Genomic DNA, 23,554 nt, shown 5'->3' with positions numbered 1-23,554 from the left:
GTTTTACTTCAAACTTCTCCCTTCACTGACAGGATAATGGGACTAGGATCTTATTAATTGCCTCCAGGTGCTGGTAGCTCATATCTCAGGCAGTTCAGTTTGTCGGCTTCTCTAATCTTTCCCCTGTGTTACCTTCTTTCTGACTGATTATGCCTGAGACCTTCTCGGAGAGTTATCGTTGCTAATACTGTGGAGCAGTTACTAGGGACTAATTAATGGGAATTCTGAGATCCTTCGACTATCTCTCCCATGTTTTATGTAATTAAGTCAGCAATTCCCTATTTTGTACTGACAACAAATTATGACATGTTATTAGTGGGCAGTTTATTGAATGTCTCCTTATCTTCCAACAGCATAAATTAGAGCTGGCATGGCTAAATAATAAAACTAAATTAACTTCAATGTACTAGTAGAGGAACATGCTAAAATTTCATATCAATCCAGAGTTTATATTCCAACATAGGAAAGGGGGGCTGAGGAGGGAAGATGAAGCAATGAGAGATAGTTATAACAGATTAACAAATTAGGCATATGGATTGATATTTCTTAGTCCCAGTTTCTTCTTTTTACTTATAAATAGAAACTGGAGTGACTATGAAGTCATGACAAAAGAAAGTTTGTATGTAAAGAACTTCGGTTTGCTGTCTTGTTTAAACAAGGTCATATAAGGATGTTTGGCACTTAAATTCCAGTGAGAGAGATCTCTGCTTTATTTCTGATCTAGAAAGAACAATGTTTGCACTTCTGATACAGAAAGTGAGTTTGGGCTTAAGATTTATAGCTTTCACTAAATTTCTTGATGTATTTCTTTTTCTTCCTAGCTTCACAGTGATGCTTTCACACAACCTGCCTTGTTTGAGTCATTATCTTTGATCCATGATGTGAAGTGGCACTCAGCATTCTTGGATTGTGATCTAGATTGAGATAACTGTAGTTAACTGTAGTGCTGAATGACTTTCTTCTCCTCCACTAGAATTTCCTTTGCTTTACCATTTGGAGATGTCAGTAGAAAACTGACAAGAACATAGCTTTCACTTAGGCTTTTTCAAGCAGAAGAACAAAGGCCCTGAATTTAAGGGAAACTACTTCAGAAATCTTGAAAGGCAGAAAATAGTAAAAAAAAATAAAAATAAAAAAAAATTTAAAACTTTGCATAGTAGTTTTATTAAATGTTAAGTTGTACTTGAGTTCTGTGTTTTTAAAGTATTTGGAATTTTTTAAGATATTTTCATTTCAGCCTAATGCTTATGTTGAGGTTTAATCCACTATTAAATGATGGGTTTTGATACAGTATCACAGTATGTTTGGGATTGGAAATGACCTCAAAAGATCCTCTAGTCCAATCCCCCTGCTGGAGCAGGAACACTTGGGTGAGGTCGCACAGGAATGTGTCCAGGTGGGTTATGAATGTCTCCAGAGGAGACTCCACAACCCCCCTGGGCAGCCTGTTCCAGTGCTCTGTCACCCTCACTGAGAAGAAGTTTTTTCTCAAATTTAAGTGGAACCTCTTGTGTTCTAGCTTGATCCCATTACCCCTTGTCCTATCATTGTTTGCCACCGAGAAGAGCCTCATTCCATCCTCGTGGCACTCACCCTTTATATATTTATAAACATTAATAAGGTCACCCCTCAGTCTCCTCCAAACTAAAGAGACCCAGCTCCCTCAGCCTTTCTTCATAAGGGAGATGCTCCACTCCCTTAATCATCTTTGTTGCCCTCTGCTGGACCCTCTCTAGCAGTTCCCTGTCCTTCTTGAACTGAGGGGCCCAGAACTGGACACAATACTCCAGATGTGCTCTCACCATGGCAGAGTAGAGGGGAAGGAGAACCTCTCTCGATCTACTAACCACCCTGCTTCTAATACGCCCCAGGATGCCATTGGCCTTCCTGGCCACAAGGGCACAGTGCTGGCTCATGATCATCCTGTTGTCCACCAGGACCCCCAGGTCCCTTTCCCCTACACTGCTCTTTAACAGGTTGTTCCCCAACTTATACTGGAACCTGGGGTTGTTCCTGCCCAGATGCAAGACTCTACAATTCCCCATGTTAAATTTCATCAGGTTATTCGCCGCCCAACTCTCCAGCCTGTCCAGGTCTCGCTGGATGGCAGCACAGCCTTCTGGCGTGTCAGCCACTCCTCCCAGCTTAGTGTCATCAGCAAACTTGCTGATAGTGCACTCTATTCCCTCGTCTAAATCGTTAATGAATATATTGAATAATACTGGCCCCAGTACTGACCCCTGGGGCACTCCACTAGATACTGGTCTCCAACTAGACTCCGCACCATTGACTACCACTCTCTGGCTTCTCTCCTTAAGCCAGTTTGTAACCCACCTCACTACTCTGTTGTCTAGACCACACCTCCTCAACTTAGCTGTGAGGATGCTGTGGGAGACTGTGTCAAAGGCTTTACTGAAGCCAAGGTAGACCACATCCACCACTCTGCCATCATCCATCCACCTTGTTACATTCTCATAAAAGGCTATGAGGTTGGTCAAGCATGACTTACCCTTGGTAAAGCCATGCTGACTGCCCCTAATAACCCTCTTATCCTTGATGTGCCTTGAGATGGCACCAAGGATAAGCTGTTTCATTACTTTCCCAGGGACAGAGGTGAGGCTGACCTCCTTCTTGCCCTTTTTGCCCTCCTTCTTGCCCTTTTTGAACACTGGAGTGACATTTGCTTTCCTCCAGTCCTCAGGCACTTCTCCTGTTTCCCAAGACTTGGCAAAGATGATGGAGAGCGGTCCAGCAATGACTTCAGCCAGCTCCCTCAGCACCTGCGGATGCATCCCATCTGGACCCATGGATTTATGGATGTCCAGACTATTTATTTGCTTCCTAACCCAGTCCTCATCGACTAAAGCAAACTCCTCCATTGACCTGGCTTCATCCGGGGTCTCAGGGGTACAGGGCTCCCCAGGACAGCCTCCGGCAGAGTAGACAGACAAAGAAGGCATTCAGTAATTCTGCCTTCTCTGTATCTTCTGCCACCAGGGCACCCACCCCATTCCTCAGTGGGCCTACATTGCCTCTGGTATTAGTTTTATCTGCTATGTATTTGAAAAAGTTCTTTTTGCTGTCCTTGACCCCTCTCGCCAGCTGTAATTCTAAGGAGGCCTTGGCTATCCTAGCTGCCTTCCTACATCCTCTAACAGCAGCCTTATATTCTTCCCAAGTGGCCAGCCCCTGCTTCCATGACCAGTAAACTCTCCTCTTCTGCTTGAGCATACCCAACAGATCCCTATTCAACCATGCAGGCCTCCTGGCTCCCTTCCTTGACTTCCTACGTGTGGAGATGCTCTGATCCTGAGCGTGGAAGAAGCAATCTCTGAATGCAATCCAGCTCTCTTGGGCCCCTTTTCCTTCAAGCAGTCTTGCCCATGGGATTCCCCCCAGCAATTGCTTGAAAAGGCCAAAGTTAGCCCTGCTAAAGTCCAGGGTTGCAATTCTACTTGCTATTCTGTTCCTGCCACACAAGATGCTGAACTCCACCATCTTGTGGTCACTTCAACCCAGGCAGCCCTCAACCTTTACTGCTTCAACCTTGTTAGTGAGGATGAGATCCAGCAGTGCACCTCTCCTAGTCGGCTCCTCCACCATCTGCATGATGAAGTTATCATCAATGCACTGGAGGAACCTCCTGGACTGTGGCTGGCTGGCTGAGTAGTCCTTCCAGCAAACATCAGGGAAGTTAAAATCACCCACAACAACCAGGGCCTGTGACTGTGAGGCCACTCTCAGCTGCCCATAGAAGGCCTCATCAACTTCCTCAGCCTGATCTGGTGGCCTGTAATAGATGCCCACAACAGTGTCACCCCTGCCAGCCTGCCCCTTGATCCTGAGCCATACACTCTCAACTCGCTCGTCATCCACTCCTGGGCAGAATATAAAGAAAAGACTCTCATATTGCTCTTTTCTCTATTTTCAGAAAAAAAGTATTAAAATCCACCTTTGCTTATTTTTTGCCTCTCATTCTCTACATTCTTTAAGATGACAAGCTCCTTAAGGTGGTTACTTGAGAGCTCTGTGGCTCATGTTCCTGCAAAGCATAGTGTTATGTCACACAGATAGTAGTTGGAGAACAAGTGAGAAGAGTGATAACATTTTACTAAATGCTTTTCTACAGTATCCCAGAATTTCTTAGTCTTCAAGTCATTTCACAGGGAACTTAAAGCGCATAGAAATACAGCTTCTAATTTTTTATCTGAGTGCCTTCTATAGATTGGTTTTTTTGGTTTGTTTTTTTTGTTGTTGTTGTTGTTGTTTGTTTGTTTGGGGTTTTTTTTGCTTCAGTACTTCCATCCCAGATTTTTCTCCCCTTAGTCTTCGCTCCCTCTGCCAGATACATCATACATTCAACTGGATGGTTTTAAATTGTATGATTAGGGAAGGTCATGGCCAGGCAGAAGATAACACATGCTGCTTAATTTTGTTTGCCCAGAGCCAAGTGCAGTGGTGCCTGGGTCTCCAGTAAAGCTCTCCAGAAATGCTCCAGCATGAGCAATGTGGTAAATCTTTATAAAGTTACTCTCGTTTGCCTTAAGTTACAGGCAATATTTTACACCTCAGGAAAATGAATTTGTATTTGTAGTCCTTTTTAGTTCAGTGCAATAGAAATGTTTCACTTCACTGTGTCAGCTTCTCGGGCTTGACCTACAGTAATGGAATTGGCATAGCTGTTCTTACAAGAAAAGTTCATACTTTTAAGCTGTAGAAACCTGTTTGCACGCTTCTGATCAAAGCTTTTCTGTGTAGTACTTCCTAATTACCAAGTACAGTGATGGATGCAAGTGCTTAGTGGACTTACTGACCCGTTTAGTCCTTCCTGGTACTGTGACACAGGTTGAAGACAGAAATTGAAGGTGCAGGTCTTTGCTTTATAGGAAGGAATGTAATTTCCTGTCATGGGAAAGGTGGTAGATTCTACCCTTACTATTCACTTCAGAAGCGCACAGAACATGTGCAGTGATATGGCTGGAAAATAGAGAAGTTATGAAGGAAGGTAGATTTATTGCAATATTTTGTAAAAGTGAGTGGTTATACTGATCATACTTGTTTTGCATTTAGAAAAACACAAGACCGAACATTTATGTCTGGATTTAGGTGTTACAGATTACATGTATACTAAATTATAGGGGGTTTTTTAGCTTTTCATGTAGGAAAGGACACAACTGATGAATGTTAGATGCAATATGTTACTAAAACTTTATTTATTATATTGATCATGGATTTCTGTATTTGTCACTGTGTACCCAATGGCTTGAATGTTTATGCCAGTGTCTATTTTGTAATGGATTTAAGTTTTTGCTTTTTTTCAGCAAAACTGTAACAAGAAGAATTTTTTTAATGTTTCTTTATTTTATGACTGGTCTACCATCCTTTGCTGGGTAGAGTACTCGCTGTTCTGTTCACAGTGACTTACAGAGTTCTGGTCCCTGATGTGAGTTACCTACAAAACTTAGATTTTTTACCATTTGTTCTTCTTTTAGGGTCCATACCTATCTACAGAAAGCTTTCCGCAACCTTTCTCACAGTTATTTTCAATTAATTGCACTATGGCTTAATTACAAAGCTAGCTCATGGCTTCTTAGTGGGCATAATAAATGTTGTAAAACTTTCTTTTCTTTAGGGGTGGAGATCAATCGCAAGATGCATAGTTTTTTTTCCTATCCTCCAGTAGATGCTGTCCAAGCACCCAAAGAGCTAATCCTCTGAAGAGCTGTAGCTAGGATAGCTTTCCACAGCTCTGGCTTGAGGAGAGTTTAAGTTGCACACTGTCTTCAGTAACTGCCAGCTTTGTGTTAGGGCACACGCGGTTGTCAGCCAAGCTGGGCAGATGGCTTTGTGTGGCATGTCTGACTGGCCTGCTGAAATTCTGAGACAAAAAAAAGCATGCGTTTCTTAGACCTGACAGTTGAAAGAGGGAAGGTGGATGGAGAAATAATTTGACTTGTCACAACATCCTTAGCTTGATGGCTCAAATGTGACCGGTTTGGGGCAAAAGCTTGCCTTGCCACCCTTTTGAAATGTCCAACATTCTCTCTAAACATTTTAAAAAACCAATGATGTTTATACCTGGTCTAAAGCTCAGTATTCTAAAGAACCCTTCCTAAGCAAGCGGTGAAAGTCCTGGAGCTGCCTCACTGCATGTCCCTTTGATCAAGAAGATGGCCATCTGACACTTGGCAAATGCCCCATCTTCCATCTTCTGTTAGTTCAGCTCTTGCTGAACCTTTTTATCACAGAGATCTATTTTTTTTCTGTACATATGGGAGGAAGTATGCTGTGGCAAACCAGCCTTAGACAGGCAAGACCATGTCTGGCAAGGAAAGTCTTTTTTGTCTCAGCTCCTTCTATGTTTCATTTGAAGCAATTGCCAGCTGGGAAACAAAATGATGTAGAAGGACTAGGAGGAGGAGAGTGCTTTATATTTTTCTGATTTTTTTTTTTTGACCACTGTCCACTACATGTATCTTCTTGTATATAAATTAATAAATTTGAAGATTTTAAGGAACCTTTGGGATTTTCTATTTTGTTTGTGTTTGTTTCTAGCTAACAATTATACAGCCACTTGGATAATCACAGGCCTACCTGTATCCTGATGCAGAGAAAGGAAAGGTAGTTTTTGGCCCTGCTCATCTGAATTGCCACGTGTAATTTAAGGAAGCGTTCCTGTAGTACCTTCTGTGTGTCAAAAAATTCAGCAGGTATCTAAGAAACAGCAAAAATGAAGTGAATGGAGGTAGGAAGACAGGAAGGTGTTCACTTCTGCTTTGACAGACTAGTACCAAGCACTAAGTTACTGACTGACCATGGCACTTTTGAACTGACGTTTTCACTCTGCAAAAATATCACCCACAGCTTGATGAAAACTAGATTTTGAAAGGGTTGTGAAGGAATAGGTAGAAAGAAACAGCATAAAACTCAGGTCAGAGTTCAGCTCTGCACTGGCTGCAGGCGGCTTTAGCTGTTGCATTGCTCATTTCTCTGGGCTGCTGTGCTTGAATTACCTGCTGCAGCCATCAGCAGCTTCTCTAAACATGTCTTCCATCAGCCTCTAGTCTACCCCTCTTCTTTGGTTTTGTGACATTACCACCCCGTGGGAAGAGATATGCCTCCAAATGTGAGCAAAGTTGAGGCAGCCACATATATTTCATTCCTATTCATGGCTCATCTGTAGGAGACAAGTTCAACATGCCAATTAAACTTTACCTCACGCTACTTCCGTGCATTATTGCCCCAACACAAGAAACCCTGCAGAACAATTTGATTATACTTTCTTCACTGCTGAAGCTTGCAATGTCAACAGTGACCAAAACAAGGAGAAATTATCCTATGCCATGCTTCATCATACAGCTCAATTAACTATTTGTATGTTGCAGACGGAATCCTAAAAGTTCCATTTGCATTAGCAATGTGGGCAGGGCTTTGAGCCAAGCCTGAGCTGGGTACTCGCTTCCAGCCCTTGTTGTGTCAGCCTGTCTTTGGATACCGATTGCACTGCTACTTTAGGTTGCCTTCTGTGAAAAGCTCTTTTTTGATGCTGCACTGGAGTTGAGAGTGAATGGAAATAACAATTTCTGTTGATAAGAGAGCAGATAGCAGCGCAGCTTGCTACATGAAGTTGTACTTCTCTGCACTTTTTAATGCGAGAATAAGTCCTCACCTGTGTGACACATATGCCAAAATTCTATCTCTAGCTTTCTGGGCTGTTTTGGCACCTTGTAGGCAGCTGGTTGTCTCCGCTCTAGAGATTAGCAGCTGTAGACCAAAAAGAAGCATGGCAACCTATAAGAAGTAGATATATTTTGTGGCATTTGCTTGAGCATGCTGACTGTCAAATATCATTACTCTGTCAAGATGGTAAAACTGGGGGTGATGGAGTCACACAGGCCTTAGAAGCTGTTCCTGCATTTATGCCAATAGCTAATTGTTCTATGTGATGAGGTTCGACTGGCAATAATTTCTCCTTGTTTTGGTCACTCTCGACAGTGTAAGTGTAAGCAGTGAAGAAAATTTCATTATAAATTGTTTTGCAATATTTTTTGCATTGGGCAATAATGCAAAGATGCAGATCAGGGTACACTTTCACATGGCTCCTATGGAAGAGCCAGTGTGCACTCACAGGAGCCATGAGCTTGCCCAATGGATATGTTTCTAGAGAAACATCACATGGCTATATATGCAAGTGCACTTCACTAAGGATTCAGGAAAAAAGTTAAATATTTTATCTTGCCAACTTTGCCAGTATTTTTAAAGCTTTATTATCAGAATGCATACTTATCTTAAAGGAAGATGTTCTGTTTTGGTTTTGGTGTTTTTTTTCATTTTAAGGAGATGCTTGTGTTTTGAAGGCTTTTAACTATTTTAAAAATTTGGGTTGCTTAAAGGATTGTTGAAAATAGGTACTTTCCACATGGGTAAATTAGGCCACTTATATCTGCTGTCACCCTAACCCAGGGACGTCAGACTCATTTTCCCTGGGGCCACATCAGCCTCGCAGTTGCCTTCAAAGGGCCAAATGTAATTTTAGGACTGTATAATTGTAACTACTCCTACATTTATATTATATACTCCTAAAGTCATATTCGGCCCTTTGAAAGCAATCATGAAGCTGATGTAGCCCCTGGTGAAAATGAGTCTGACACCCACGCCCTAACCACTCTGCTTTTTTATATTAGAGAGCAGTCAGGAAGCAAAGGATTCTGTGACTGCTGTGCCAAATGAAGTTTGGGAACCAGAGAAGAAGGGAAGTCTTAACAGGAAACACAATCCTATAACATTTCATTGTTCTCAGCTAGTAAGGAGCAGGTGATAACTTCATACTTGATTGTTTTGTTTTGTTTTCCAGGAAAATCTGGGCATGTTTGTGAGTTTGTTTTGTTTTGTTTTGTTTTTTAATTTGAACCCCTGGTTTTGGCAGAAGGATTAATTTAAAACTGGGAAAAATGTTCATTGTCACAGGTACTGTGAGAGTTGAACTTAACTGAGGGCTAACAATAATCAGTACAATGTCAAAATACCGTTTCATATTGTTCTTATTTGCTGCTGTTTGTTAATTATTAACCACCTGAGAAAATGGTTAAAAGAAACATTTGTTTGAGTGTAGCATTTGACCAGTGCTGTTCTGTTCTAGGGCAAGACAGCCCGTGTGCCATATGATATTGTCTTCTGGTAGAACAACAGCTGGCCTCTACTTTTCCAAATTCTTTCAAGTTTCAGTGCTGAGTCATCTGAAAAAAAATCAAGCTTTCCTTTTGTAACACAGAAGGAATTACTTTCTCTTCTTCCATCCTGCCATTCTAATTCTTACATCACCTTTTGACTACTTTTCTTGGATGACCTTGGAAGGGGATTTTTTTCTTTCTTCAGCATCACTGTGTCTCATTTGATCTGATATTTAAATTCTTTTGGCATTCGCTTTTCTGGGTTCTTTTTTTTAAGCAGTTCTGGCTAACTGTGTTTCATGTTTTACAGAAGACAGAAAAGCATTTTTATTTTTACAATAGTTGTGTTATGAAAGGCTTGCAGGTTGAGATTTGTTGAACATCAGATGCTGCTTGTGAAAATGAGTGTAGTTTTTATTGGTTTGTTTTTATTATAATTTAATAACTTTTTCCCCTCTAACCTTTGAATTCTTGTCTTATGCAATGCACTTTAACCTTGATATGCTGAAGCTGGTCTCAAATTAGGATTTGCCTAAGTTTTCCATTATCAGTGTTAATCAACTAGGCTTGAGATTCTTTTAGGTGTCATATTTGAGACTGATTCTGGTGTACTGTACAGTTTATTGAGGTATTTTTTTCAGTTATTTAAATTTGCTGGGGTGAGTTGAGCTCTTTGAAGCTCTGAAGTACCGGGAAAGCAACTTTTCCCTGTGTGCTTGTTTTCTTCGTATCAAATACCATTTGTGATACCTGTTTGTGTCTTCTGAACTACCTTGGTAGAAGTGATTGCCATAGTTGTTCTGGAAATAGACTATTTTATGAAAATGGATAAATAGCTGAAAATAATTGTCTGACTGCTGGATGAATAGACAGCAAACCACAGTTAATTTAGCTTAATATAGAAATAAACTGAAGTAGAAGAAGGTGGAGAAAAAGAAGCTCTGACTGATGATGCATTTGACCTTTGAACTTAAAATTTTTTACAACCTTTGTTCTATTTTCTTTATCTGTGCTCTTGTGCTAGGAATTATTATTAAATTAAGAATCCTGGGTTTTGATCTAACCTGTGCTTGTGACAGTGGTGTAACTGCTTAATTTTGTTGTAATCATCTCTGTTTTGCTGTCGTGTTGATCATGTCTTTCCTTTGGGTCTGTTTATACTCCAGTTACAGAAATGCAGCAAATATAATTAGTTAAGACTGGGACTTGTACTACCTAGGCAGTCTGTTGCCAATACCCAAGCTACCTTATTTTAAATTAGGTTAGGCATCAGTACACCTTCATTGACTATAAGGTACTGTCTAGTGTGTTGGTTAATTGTATTTCATAATTGGGGGAGGTGGGGTTTGGGGGAGCACTGGGATCTCTATATTGGAGTTGTTTGGTTTTTTTTCTTTAAGCTAAAATGCTGTATTATCCAAAGTACAGCAGAGAACAAAGATAATAGGTAGGAGAAAAAGGACAAAAGTTGTATGCCCTTATCTTGGCATGTATGTATTTAAAATATAAATATGATACTAATCTCATTACTATTTCATTGTCAGGTGGCTTACAAATAAAAACACCCAAGATATTACTCCTGGTATTAAAAAATGTTTCTATCATCTTTGCTTAGGCTTCCATTTGAGAAGAATATTCTGAAGCTGGTAGTCACTTAAAAACTTGAGGGTAATAAAATGTTGCATATATTTTTGCAGCTTGTAAACATCTCTGAAATACTCATAACTAACATTTTTACAAGTGGAAAGTGTCAACACCTACACAGACTTCTGTGTCAACAGTTGATATATATTATGCTTTAGTTTTTATTGTACTAAAAGTTAAGTCTTTCTTGGGGTTACAGCAGGTTTGCATACATATCATCTGTAGGCAGCAATGTGGGATGTGCTGATTTCCAGTGCTAAGAAATGTAAAAAGAAGCACTTGTTTCTTGACTCTAATGCTTTCTCACTTAATTTATTACATGGGAAAATAATAATGCTTTCTTTCCCCCCTGCTCTGGTTTTCTGTAGTGGACCAGATCTATCATCTGGCATCTCCTGCTTCTCCTCCAAATTACATGTATAATCCTATAAAAACGTTGAAGACAAACACTATTGGGACATTAAACATGCTAGGTAAGTGGAAATCTTTTCTCTTACTTACCTGTGTTAGACATAATATAACCTGGACAGAGCTATTGGTGGGATAATGAAGCAGATGAGTTGAACATTTTTAAAAGTTAATTTTTTAAGAAAAATAAGGGTGTTTTTTTTCACTCTTAGACTTTTGTGCTTTTCTTTTAAATATATCTGCAGATGAACTCTGAGGATGTACAATCTCAGCTATCAAAGCGCAAGAACTTCAGGCCTGTAACTTGGCTATGGAGTAATAACTGTGTGGTAATTATAGAAGTCATAGAAACAATTAAGAGCATGGGATTCTAATAGCAAACTTGTGTCTGTGACCACACTTCCCACCTTGGTGACTGCACCCTCTTGTGCACACCTTGGCTAGCAAATTCAGCAAAAACATTTGATGTTTAGCTTCATGCTAGGTAATTACAAGGCAACATTTGCGGCTTTGTCTGTTGGTTTCAATGCCTGGACTAGACTTGTGAAAAGGCAGCCTCAAGCCTTCCCCGCTTTTTCCTCTTATCTTTGATCCATTTGGTGTATGCTGCAGTTTGAACTGGGTGTCAGTGATCATAAGAGTTATTATGAGGCAAAAAAACCCCACTAGGCATTTGTTCAGCTGAGTTTCTCATTTGAGTGATACTCCAGTGAGCAGAATTCAGAGAATTAAGTGATTTAGAAGCCATTGAGGTACCAGGCAGTTGTGCGACATAGATGATAGATTTCTTTGATTAGCCATGCCAACTGGAAGGCAAGAAAGTCATTGAAATAGAATGCAAAATAGTTTTGAGTGATGAGTAGGATCATCAAGGTTGTTTAAAGGAACATAATAAAGGGAAAATGATGCATTTATTTTGTCCTATGGCATGTTATTCTGTATGAGTTTATGCAGCTTATCGTTAAGTTTTGGTGATCATGACATCTTGTTTCAAGATCCAGATTTCATAACTGGAATGGTTTGTGCTTCCTTGGTCTTCATTTACAGTTTAATATATTGAGTTCTTGGATCTCATTTCAGTGTAACTTTTAGTCCCAGAAGCAAACATGTCACACATGTGGGTGCTACTCTGCTGTTTCTCAAGTCTTCTAGCTTGAGCGTGGGAGCTATGGATGTGATTTACAACTAGATTTATCTAATGAGAGAAATTGAATTCTCTTTACAAACATGGAAAATGGGATCACTCTAAAGCAGTTAACGTCACTGACAGATTCTTGAACTTCATTTAATTATGTTCTGCTTTCCTTCTTGCCCAAAATTTAGGGTTAGCCAAGCGTGTTGGAGCACGGCTGCTGCTGGCCTCTACATCAGAGGTATATGGAGGTAAGAAAGAAAAAACAGTCTTTAGAACTCTTGAGATCTGTGTAAAAGGTTATTGACAAACCTTATTTTGGATGATTGATAGATTTTCATCACTGTCTTAGCTCTGTTTCTTTATCTGATGTACTTCTCACAGCTTAAGATTTGGGCATTAGTACGTGCTCTAAATCTCTAGTCAGAGCGGTGGAAGGAGGCTCAGACTTTAACTTTCCTATATTGTAGTTTATGATTCTTCTTCATAAGGCCTTGTGGGGTAATTTTTAGTGTTGAACTCTGATTAAAATCCAGATGCCATAATAAAACCTGTGAAGAAAGATCATTTCAGTAGCAGATCTGCTTCTCTCTTCCTGGTGTTCTTATGAATTGTATTGTTAAAATATAGCAGTTGCCCCCATGTGTGCAGCACAGTGCAAGAGGCAAGGACACAGCCTCCAAGCTGAGAAAACAGTGATCATACATGCATGCCATTGCAGTATCACTTAAAACAGAATATTGAGATATGGTGCTATATATCTCCTTCCTTTTGCTGTTATTAAGAAGTGAAGTAGCAAGGACATGACTGATAGAATGGCTACCTGGATGAAGTGAGAATCTTCACTATCCTCCTTCCTTGGGATATGTGACAGACTGTGTGCCTAGTAGAGAAACTTTCTGCTGTGTGAACTCTTCCCTAATTGATAGTAACACTATTGCTAGGTTAATGGAGATCTGCAGGCACAGTCACCGCTCAATGTTACTAGTTGTGAGAACCTAGGCTTTAAAAAACAAGCAAACAAAAAATACCTCTGTAGCAAGATACAAAGCTTTGTGAAGGAAACATGAGGAAGGACAAAGAATGTACCTAAAGGAGCACACTTCTGGTGGAATAACTTCAGTCAAGGAGATTCAAAGCACATACACAAGCAAGAGATCCACTAAGATGACCAGGCCACCAGATAAGCAGCTTGAGTATCCCTTGCCTTTGATTATCCATGGTCAGGCTCCACAGATAAAAATGATAGCCCCAAGGAGTCTACTGTAACTGAACAAACATTCTGAACACTCTTCTGGAACAGGGCACCAACAGGCAAGAAAATAAAGTTCTGGAGCCTCGTAGCTCTGCTGCAGTCTGCTTGCTGAAGTGAAAACTTGAAACTCCCTCTATCAGACTTTATTGTAGCAGTAAAAGCCAGTGGAGAGCAGCTGTTCATGTCATACTCTGACTAACCAGACAAGGTCATTTTGCTGAGAAATGAAGGACAGAAAATAAAGTCAGAAAATAGCTGTTTCCTTGGGAGTTCTCAAAGCAGTGTTGTACAGAAAGTTTCCAGGTGCTTCATAGGGCTTCCTCTGCCAGAAGGGGGACAAACTGAAGTGGCCTTCCAGATCACAGCATCTTCTGGGGCCCTTTTAAGAATACTACAAGCTTCTATAATAATGTAAAACCTCTCTGTATTTACCGTTGCTCTGTGGCTCTCATGTGGCAGGAATTCATCTGTAGTCATGTCTGTGAGCAGCATGAAAATTGGAAGGATTAGTCAGAACTGTCAAAGTTGTTTCAAAAATTAGCCTGTGACAACTTGAAAGTTTAGTAGTAACTTACGCAAACTTCAAACCTGGTGAGAAGGATGGGGCAGCACAGATAGCAAAGTGGGGAAATGTAATGAGGTGATTGTGTTGATTCAGGCAAATACAGTGCACACAGAGCTTCCTAGGAGATTTTTGGTTGCTTTTTGTTGGTGGTGATGGTTTGTGAGGGTGTTTTTTGTGGGCTTTTTTGTAATCAAGAACTTCTGTATCGGATCAGACAAAAGGATTGTCTAACCTCATTGTCTGTGTTCAGTTATAGCTAGTAAAAATGGTTAGCATAAAGCAGAAGGAACATAGCAAGTACATTGTGGCACATGACTCTACTCTTCTTTAAGAAATGCAGTACTTCTCCATTTTGTCCATTTTTCTTTCCTTGTTTCTTGTTTTGTAAAACCTGAAGATGCTTTATTTTTTTTTCCAAATACAGTAAAAAATCCTGCCTTACATAATCTATTTCTTCTGAATTACTTTAGATAATAGTCCTAGTTGTGCCCTTGAGGTAGTCTTGTCTTTGCAGAGAAGACTTGAATTTAACCTTCAGTTCTCACGTATTTATAGGGGAAAGCAGATTATAGCAGCTGTTTGCTTGCACTCAGTTCTCTTGCCTCACATCTTCTGTAACTGTCATTTTCATGGTTCCGTTGAATACACTTTTAAGGAATGGTGTTGAAACTTAATATTTTTAAGTGTATAGTTCAGAGGGAAGCTGTTAAACTTTGTAACACCAATGATCTACTGAAATATTCATTAAATATACTCACCTTTTTGACAGAAAATAATTTAAGGTGTTTTGTTTTGTTTCCCACATAGATCCTGAAGTTCACCCTCAAAATGAAGATTACTGGGGCCATGTGAATCCAATAGGTCCAAGAGCCTGCTATGATGAAGGAAAGCGGGTTGCAGAAACCATGTGCTATGCATACATGAAGCAGGTATTAAACTTGTATCAGATTCAGTGGATTTTATGTAATTATGAAGGCCAAATGTCTGGCAAAAATGGAATATCTGTATTTAGGGTTAGGAGGGCAAAAGAGATTGTCTTTAGTAGGAGAGTTCATGCTGTAGTTTCAAAATCTGTGTTCTTTAGTGCAAAGTTTTTATTGCTTCCATCTGCTGTGTTTTTCAGATGAGCAATATTCCTCAAGAAAATGTGCTTTAGTCTCCTTGATAGACATATTATGTCTTTCAATATCATAAATTATGTTTAGATTAAACTGGGGTGACTTTACTAATTTGGGATCTAGATAACAGAGTTGTTTTAAGTTGATCCTGTGCTGAGAAGTGCTTTGCTGAATAGGGCCTTTACTGATAAATGTGGAATGTTTAATGATCATAATTGAAATTGGAATATACAGGTAAAAATGAGGAAGTTCTTTAATGAGTATCCATATAGGACCAATGTATTTTAAATCACTTTAGAAGTGTCTTAAAATATGTAGGTATAAATACAGCCCTTAACAATACATGTGAATACTCAGCTATGTAGTGCACTTTTTCATGCAAACACAGCATCAGAAGGATAAAAATGCAATTTAAAATATGTTTATGAAATTATACATGCCAGTTTCTGTGGGTTCTGTAATCATCAAGAAGAAACTCATTAACTAGCCCAGCATCAACTCTTTACCTGTGTGTGAATCTTATTTAATTGCTGTTCAGCTAGTCTCTGGGAAACCATTCAATTAGAAGAAATGTGGCATACTGAAGAAAATCATGCCACTATTTCTTTTTGCTTGCAGCCTTAATATATAAAGGTATAAATCTGTATATTCTGTATCAGTATATTCTGTAGACTTTTAGACCTTTAAATTATAAAATACCAAGTGCTTTCAAAAACCTGGAAAACAGAATTAAACTTAAGTGGTAAGACTTTAGGGATGGTATTTTAGTACAGAGGTTGTAGTAATCTTCTCATCTCTTCAGCCAGACAGTCAGAGGTCTCTGTCTCCTTTGTTCTCTTTTAAATAATTTAAGGTCAAATATGGTAGTACTGCACTTTTACATCATGATGTCTTCTGTACTTTCCTGTAGCAAAGTATTCCTTGTGGGTCAAAAAATTCATTGACAGTTGAATATTGTAGTTTTATTGATAAATTCTTGTGTAGGGTATTGCATTTTTTTTTTTGCAAGGTTGCAGTACATATTGCAGTATTCTTCTAGAAGGGCAAAACTGTAGGTCATTTGAAAATAACAGGCTGTATCTTAAAGCCACAGGAAGAGTCCTGATACTGTCCTATGAATTTTATGCAGGATTTGCAAAGGATAGTAAAGGTTTGTAAGGTGGAATTGCAGGTACACACATACGTTAAATGAAAACTCATTATGTAAATGAGCTCTCTGTCCCAGGGACATATCTGAGAGATATTTCTTGTACTATATTATGGGCCAGTGAAGTCTCCCCAGGCTTGTACCACATTCAGGTATTTTCTGAAACACTAAGCTGTTTTTTTTCTTCAGAGGTTAGATGATATGCTATTAGTGGAGGAAGCATTATCATTTGCTAGTGGAAAGGTCTGACTTCTGCTATGAAAATAAGTATGGTGCTTTTAAGAGGGTTTTCAGACAGGAGTGACCTAGCCCAAAGCAACTTGACTTACAGGATTTCAGAACAAAATATTTCCAAAATCTTCTCAGCTTCAATAGAGAGAAGAAACAACCAAACTTATTTCTGCATATTTTTTGTTATTTCTTATTAATATTTCCATCAACATGCACATTATGAGATACCTTAAATACCTAATCGTGTTTCCAAAATATATAAAATAAAAATTAACTTCTACATTATACTTCCAGACAGGCTATTTGAATCAGAACAGTTCTTGAATCTAGTCAAAGTTCATCGAATCATAGAATGGTTTGGGTCATTTAGTTCCAACTCCCCTGTCCTGGGCAGGGACACTTTCCACCAGATCAGGCTACTCAGAATCCCATCCAGTCTGGCCATGAACTTTTCCAGGGGTGGGGCATTTGCAGTTTGTCTGGGCAACGTGTTCCAGTTCCTCCAGTTCCTGGTGAAGAATTTCTTCCTTCTATCTAATCTAAATCCACCCTCTTTCAGTTTAAAGCCATTATCTCTTGTCCTGTTACTACATGCCTTTGTAAAAAGTCCCTCTCCAGCTTTCTTGTAGGGCCCTTTTATGTACTGGAAGGCTGCTGCAAGGTCTCCCAGGAGCCTTCTCTTCTCCAGACTGAACAACCCCAACTCTCTCAGCCTGTCCCCACAGCAGAGCTGTTCCAGCCCTCTGGTCATTTTTATGGCCTCCTCTGGACCCTCTCCAACAGGTCCATGTCTTTCCTGTACTGGGGGCTCCAGAGCTGGACACAGGACTCCAGGCCTCACCAGAGCAGAGAAGAAGGGCAGAATCACCTCCCTTGATGTCCAGGCCACTCTTCTTTTGATGCAGCCCAGGACACAATTGGCCTTCTGAGCTGCAAGTGCACATTGCTGGGTTATGTTGAGCTTCTCATCAACCAACTTACCAAATCCTTCTCCTTAAGGCGCTCTCAATCCTTTCTTCACCCAGCCTGTAGTTGTGTTTGAGATTGCCTTAACCCATGTGCAGGACCTTGCACTTGGCCTTGTTAAACTTCCTGAGATTCACACAGGCCCACCTCTCAAGCTTGTCAAGGTCCCTCTTTGTTCAGAGCTGTCAGAATTCCTCAGCAGCCTGTCCTAACCAAGACTTGTTTGATACCGTCTTTTGCTGGCAATGATGTTTTGTTCAATTATTTTGACCCTATGATTAAGTATTTCACAGAATCACACAGAATCACAGAATGTTAGGGATTGGAAGGGACCTCGAAAGATCATCTAGTCCAATCCCTCTGCCGGAACAGGAACACCTAGGTGAGATTACACAGGAATGTGCCCAGGTGGGTTATGAATGTCTCCAGAGGAGACTCCACAAGCCCCCTGGGCAGCCTGTTCCAGTGCTCTGTTACCCTCACTGAGACATTTCTTCTCAAATTTAAGTGGAACCTCTTGTGTTCCAGTTTGAACACATTACCCCTTGTCCTACCATTGGTTGTCACCGAGAAGAGCCTGGCTCCATCCTCGTGACACTCACCCTTTATATATTTACAAACATTAATGAGATCACCCCTCAGTCTCCCCCAAACTAAAGAGACCCAGCTCCCTCAGCCTTTCCTCATAAGGGAGATGCTCCATTCCCTTGATCATCTTTGTTGCCCTCTGCTGGACCCTCTCCAGCAGTTCCCTGTCCTTCTTGAACTGAGGGGCCCAGAACTGGACACAGTGTTCCAGATGCGGTCTCACCAGGGCAGATTAGAGGGAGAGGAGAACCTCTCTGGACCTACTGACCACCCCTTCTAATACACCCCAGAATGCCATTGGCCTTCCTGGCCACAAGCGCACAGTGCTGGTTCATGGTCATCCTGCTATCCACCAGGACCCCCAGATCCCTACCCCCTATTTCCTGACTACATCTCCTCTTTACAAGTGCTGTCTTTAAACAAGCCCAGCAGTACATGCATATCAAAGAGTCCAAGGGCAGTAGTAGCATTCAGAAATATATAAGCATCTTCTGGAAAGGAGAGATGGGGAGTGAAATATTTACTGGAGAGATGCAGGGCTCAAATTCAAAGCACGTACATGAGTTCGTCTCAGCACATGTGAGGCACCTGAGTGTGCAGTTTGGGAAGATATTTGCTGTAGGCTTTTGGGAGCAGCTCTCCCTCTGTAAATTCATGTGAGAACATAGGTCAGTCTTAGTGTGAGTGGAAGTACCACCTTCTGGAACTTTTCTCAAGCCATGGGAAGCTTTAGTTCCTTGACCTGTTCAACTGGAAACTAAATTGCATCCTCTGCTTCAGATTCTTCTCCAGAATTCCTCTGCTTCAGATTCTTCTCCAGAATTCCATTCTCTTCATCTCTTTTTCAGTGCTTGCTAGCGTTCCTTGCTGGAAAGACTTTTCCACTTCACTTAATTGCCTTAACAAGATCACAGAATGGTTGGGGCTGGAAGGGACTTCTGGAGATCATCTAGTCCATCCGACCTGCTACAGCAGGTTCACCTAGAGGCAAGGCTTAGTTTTGAAAACTCTCTGATTATAACAGCTTATTAATCTGTTTGGTTTCTCCATTCTCTGCTCTTATCTTTGTTACTGTTCTGCCCTTCCTTCCCTGTCCTTCCAAAGTGGGTTTTTTTGCATGAACTTCATGTGCAGGTGTGTGACTTGCTATAGAGGTGATAAGATTGCATAGGAAGGTGGAGAAAACATCCAGTTGCGGGAGATGTAAAGAGGTGGGAGGGGAGTTTCAGCACATAGCTGCTTTGCAAATTTTGTGCTTTGTTCAGGAGTTGCCATTCAGTATGCATTTAATTCTTGGAAAAATTGCGGTTAGAATCATGGAGCTACCTGGAAATCCAAATATTCACCTATACTCCAACTCTGGCTTAGATTAAGTACTGGCCAGAATCTGACACTACCATCATGGGAAGAATCTGGTATGTTTGCATAGGCATGTAATAAATAAAAATACACAGCATTTTAAATGCTGAGTATATTAAGGGTGTTTTGTGAATTAGATTTAATTACTTCTCTTATACCATTGATCTGTAAGGAAATTCTCCAAAGCTGAAGCAATGGTTCAGGTCACCATGGAATGGTGCAGGGAAATTTGTCATGTCCTTCCACTTTCTTCATCCTTTTTTTCATAGCATTTGTGTGGCTCTGCAAGCTTCAGTGACAGCAAATGGGCTTAGCTGTGCATGGTGTGATGTGATAGTTTTCGAATGGTTTCAGAATAGCTTAGATCTTCCAATTAAGAATTCTATTAGGTGCCTTTCTAAGGACATAGGAGTGAATGCAGTTATAATCAAATATTAAGTATAACCTTATTGAAGTGGACAAATGTTATGCTCAACATTATAAAATATTCTATAACCAGGTGCCTAACTCAAGGTGCGTAAAAGACTCAAGGTGCCTAAAAATCTTCACAGATAACAGAAGAAAGGGAAGACATGCTATAAGTGAAGTTTATTGTAAAAATGTGAGAGAATAACACATGCACAGTTATGCTGAAATTTGTTCAAAATAGAAGTGCATTGCAGTTGCAACATGAGAATGATTTTCTATTTTATGTTGAGTTGTACTTTCTCCCTAATATTTAATTCACAAATTGAATTGGTTTCAGTAATCATAAAAAGCCTTGATGTAAAATGTAGGGGTAATGAAAACTGTTGATTGAATTGCAACTGAAAAGGCATTGAATATTGAATAACGAGGTAGTTATTGAGTAATTAGATAGGAGACAAATAGCTGTGTTGAATTAAAGCAGTTTGCTTTAATGTCTTTTGGGAGTTTATCCTATATTCTCTGATTATTGCTCGTTGTTTTCTTTCCTTGGTATTCAACATAGATTATATTTAAGCATGCCTCATTCTTTTTTGGTGTTGTCACGTGAAGATTTCTAGCAGTTCGCTTAAGAAAATATGCAGAATTGATGCTTTTAGTGGAAGAATGGAATTGACTCGTTTGTGGTTTTCACAGCAGAGGAGGGAAAGGGGAAGCAAAAGCATCGCATCTCCTCAGGACAGTTGTCAAAAACCCAGGCAACAGTCCTTTAATGACATAGGTGGTGGTTACTGTTGGATGTACACCAAAGCTAAACTGTAGTGATAACAGCTACCGTAACAGCTTCCCTTTAGCTTTCTAGGAGCCATGCAGAGGAGTTTCACATCCAGGAATATTAGTGAGGCAAAGGTTGGAGAGTGGAGTCTGTAAGGTAATACAGACAGTCACCCCAGGCACTGCCTGGGAGGTCCAGCTGAGGTGCTGCAGCCCCTCTCGCTGCTGACTGAGAGGGCGTTGGCAACCCTAAAGTATGGATGTCATCATCACGACTGGTGTCCCATCTGAGCTATGATATACAACGTCAGTGGAATTCAGAAAGAAAAGAAAAAAAATTGTCCACAATTCCATTCCTGTGTAAAGTGTAAGAGGTAGCATGCTCGAAGTTATATTAATATTCTCAATAAACGTGGCAGTTCCATTGAAAATTTCAAGTACTATTTGTTTTTAGTCACTTTTATCTTCTTGATTAACCAGCTTCATTCAGAACAGGAGACAGCTACTTTCAGCTTTATTGTATGTTGGACCTTCGGGTCTCACAAACAGGCTTTTATACTTTGGAAAAGAGAAACTACAGATAAAATCCTTCCCCATGGTTCCATAAAGTCCTGCAAACTGTAATCATTTAGAGATTAAAAAATGCTTAACTTTTGAAACTGGCTTGTCCCGGTTATCCTTGTACAGTCCTTCTGATAGCCCTGCTGTTTTCTATAACCTGCTGGTATGTATTCTCTGTGCTATTGGATTAAAGGATCTGTACTGATCTGAGGCAGTATTATAAAAATGTAACCTGTTGTTTCACTGGGTTATTAGTAACAGGAGCCAGCTCCTGTAAGTGGAGAGTTTCATTATTTAAGTATCTGTTTCTAAATTGTGTTGTTTTATCTGAGTTGTCAGAATTTCCTAATACAAACACAGTGAGACTATAATAGGAGGCTTTTTTCTGTTAGTAGAGGAACACTTTTTCCAAGTTATATGGAAATAAAGCAAGAAAGAACTGTCAGGTCTTCTGGGCCGTGTTCAGATATAATGGTTTTGCTAATGCTCTAGTACCTACTGTTTCTACATGCTCTGTGCTGTTAACAACTGCAGAATAACTGCATACCATAGACAAGGTCAGAAGACTGAATGGCAGTGATTGTCAAAGCCACGGAATAAACACAGGCAGTTTCCCAGGAGAAGTCTGAATACTTTCCATAGTCTCTGTGCTCTATTTGTTTGTGGGGTTTTTTGGTGGTGGTGGTTGGTTTTGTTGGGTTTTTTTGGTTGACGGTTTTGGGGTTTTGTTTTTGTTTGGTTTGATTTGTTTTTTTTCTTGTGCTATAAGAAATCCCATCTTCTGATTTCCCTCAGGTAACTGGAGAACTTAGTTCTTTGTTCTTGATATTGCTACACTGTTGTGCAAATTGAATTTTGAAGTCAGGAAGACTTTAAACTCTTTTTGGAAATTGATTCACTTCACTAAGTTTATCTGATATTTGAATAAGAATATGTCCATGGCAGCATTCATCTCTTGATGCAAAGTGTGTGTTGTTTCTTGTGTTGTTTTCAATTTGGTACACTTCTTATCCTTGTCTGTAAGATGTACCCTCCTCATGCATCCACCTCATACAGTAGTGGTAAGGCATTTTCTTTCACCTGCATCTGTCATTGTTACACTAATTCATTATTATAATTCTGCAGAACTCTCCATTATGCAGACAACTAAAATTAAATTGTTCAGAGTATATATTGTCGTTCATTTGCTTGTGTTCCTGACCCTTATTGGAACCTTACTGGAAGCTGTGATACAGTTCTCCTTCAGTGGATATTACAGCACTGGTTCTATTATCTGCCATCTCTTGTTCAGAAGCCATATTGTGTGGTAAAATACTGAGGTTAAAATTCATGTCTGAAGGGAATATCCTTGTAATTTGGGTACACACTGCTTCTCAATAGCAACGTCTCCTGTCAGAGAAAAGAGCTGCATCTGATTGCATTGACCACATACAGTATATACAAGAGGTATGCAAAAGGTAGAAATAGAACGTAGTTTTAGCAGAGAGGTATAAATAACGCTATGAAGAGACCTCAGAGAGATGCTTTAGCTTCTCTAGTCTGGGAAGTGTTGAACTATAAGCATGGTAGTATTTCAACCGTAAGAGAAGAGTAGTGCCTTGGTTGTGTTTGAGTGCCTGCACTGTGCCAACAGTCAGGTGATTCTGACTGTCCTTCCTAGCTTGTTCAGAAGCTTTACTGTTTGTGAAATTCATATCTTGGCATCAGTATTTTTGCAAAACAGTTTTAAAAAGCTGTTAATAACCAAGAATTTATCTCATTTATATATAGCCAGTACATATATATATAATACCTTGGACCAAGCCTCAGTGTAGGATATTGTAGCTTAAACACAGATGGATCCTGGTGAACACTGCTATAATTCTGCTGTGATTACAAATCAGGGTTTAGGGAATAATTTTGAGAGTTAGTTAATGATCTCTGAAATACATGGGAAAGAATGACTCAGTAAGAAGTGACTCATAAAGCAAGAGATGCAGGCAACAATCATAGTCATTTTAGCTGAAACATTGATAAGGATTTGTATCAGGTCACAGTGATATCCATGCCTGGGCTTTCCCTGGCAGATTTTTTTTTTTGTTGGTGAATCCAGTTGTCTGCTGCAGAGCAGACAGTGGCAGGTTTCACCTTCTTGATTTTCTGTGCAGGAAGATCTGATTCATGCTGGGTGTTCTGGTACATCCGCAGACTTTACAAAGAAAGAAACACTGTTGATTAGTAAAACAAGCTTG

General features: G+C 40.0%; 1 protein-coding gene across 2 annotated transcripts in view; it reads left to right on the top strand.

Annotated features, from left to right (window-relative positions):
* The window catches only part of UXS1 (UDP-glucuronate decarboxylase 1), a gene marked incomplete at its 5' end in the record, with an annotated part of 67,297 nt that overhangs the window by 29,948 nt on the left and 13,795 nt on the right, over positions 1-23,554 (top strand). For both annotated transcript variants that reach the window (XM_080360854.1, XM_080360853.1), the window contains 3 exons: positions 11,183-11,287; positions 12,546-12,605; positions 14,982-15,103. In XM_080360854.1, coding sequence (XP_080216980.1) covers positions 11,183-11,287; positions 12,546-12,605; positions 14,982-15,103 — 287 coding nt within the window. The remainder of the gene's footprint in view (positions 1-11,182; positions 11,288-12,545; positions 12,606-14,981; positions 15,104-23,554) is intronic.

The sequence above is a fragment of the Nesoenas mayeri genome (assembly GCF_963082525.1).
Source record: "Nesoenas mayeri genome assembly, chromosome: 1".
NCBI lineage: Eukaryota > Metazoa > Chordata > Aves > Columbiformes > Columbidae > Nesoenas > Nesoenas mayeri.
Note: the sequence above shows the minus strand (reverse complement) of the source record. Positions and strands in the feature narration are given on the sequence as shown.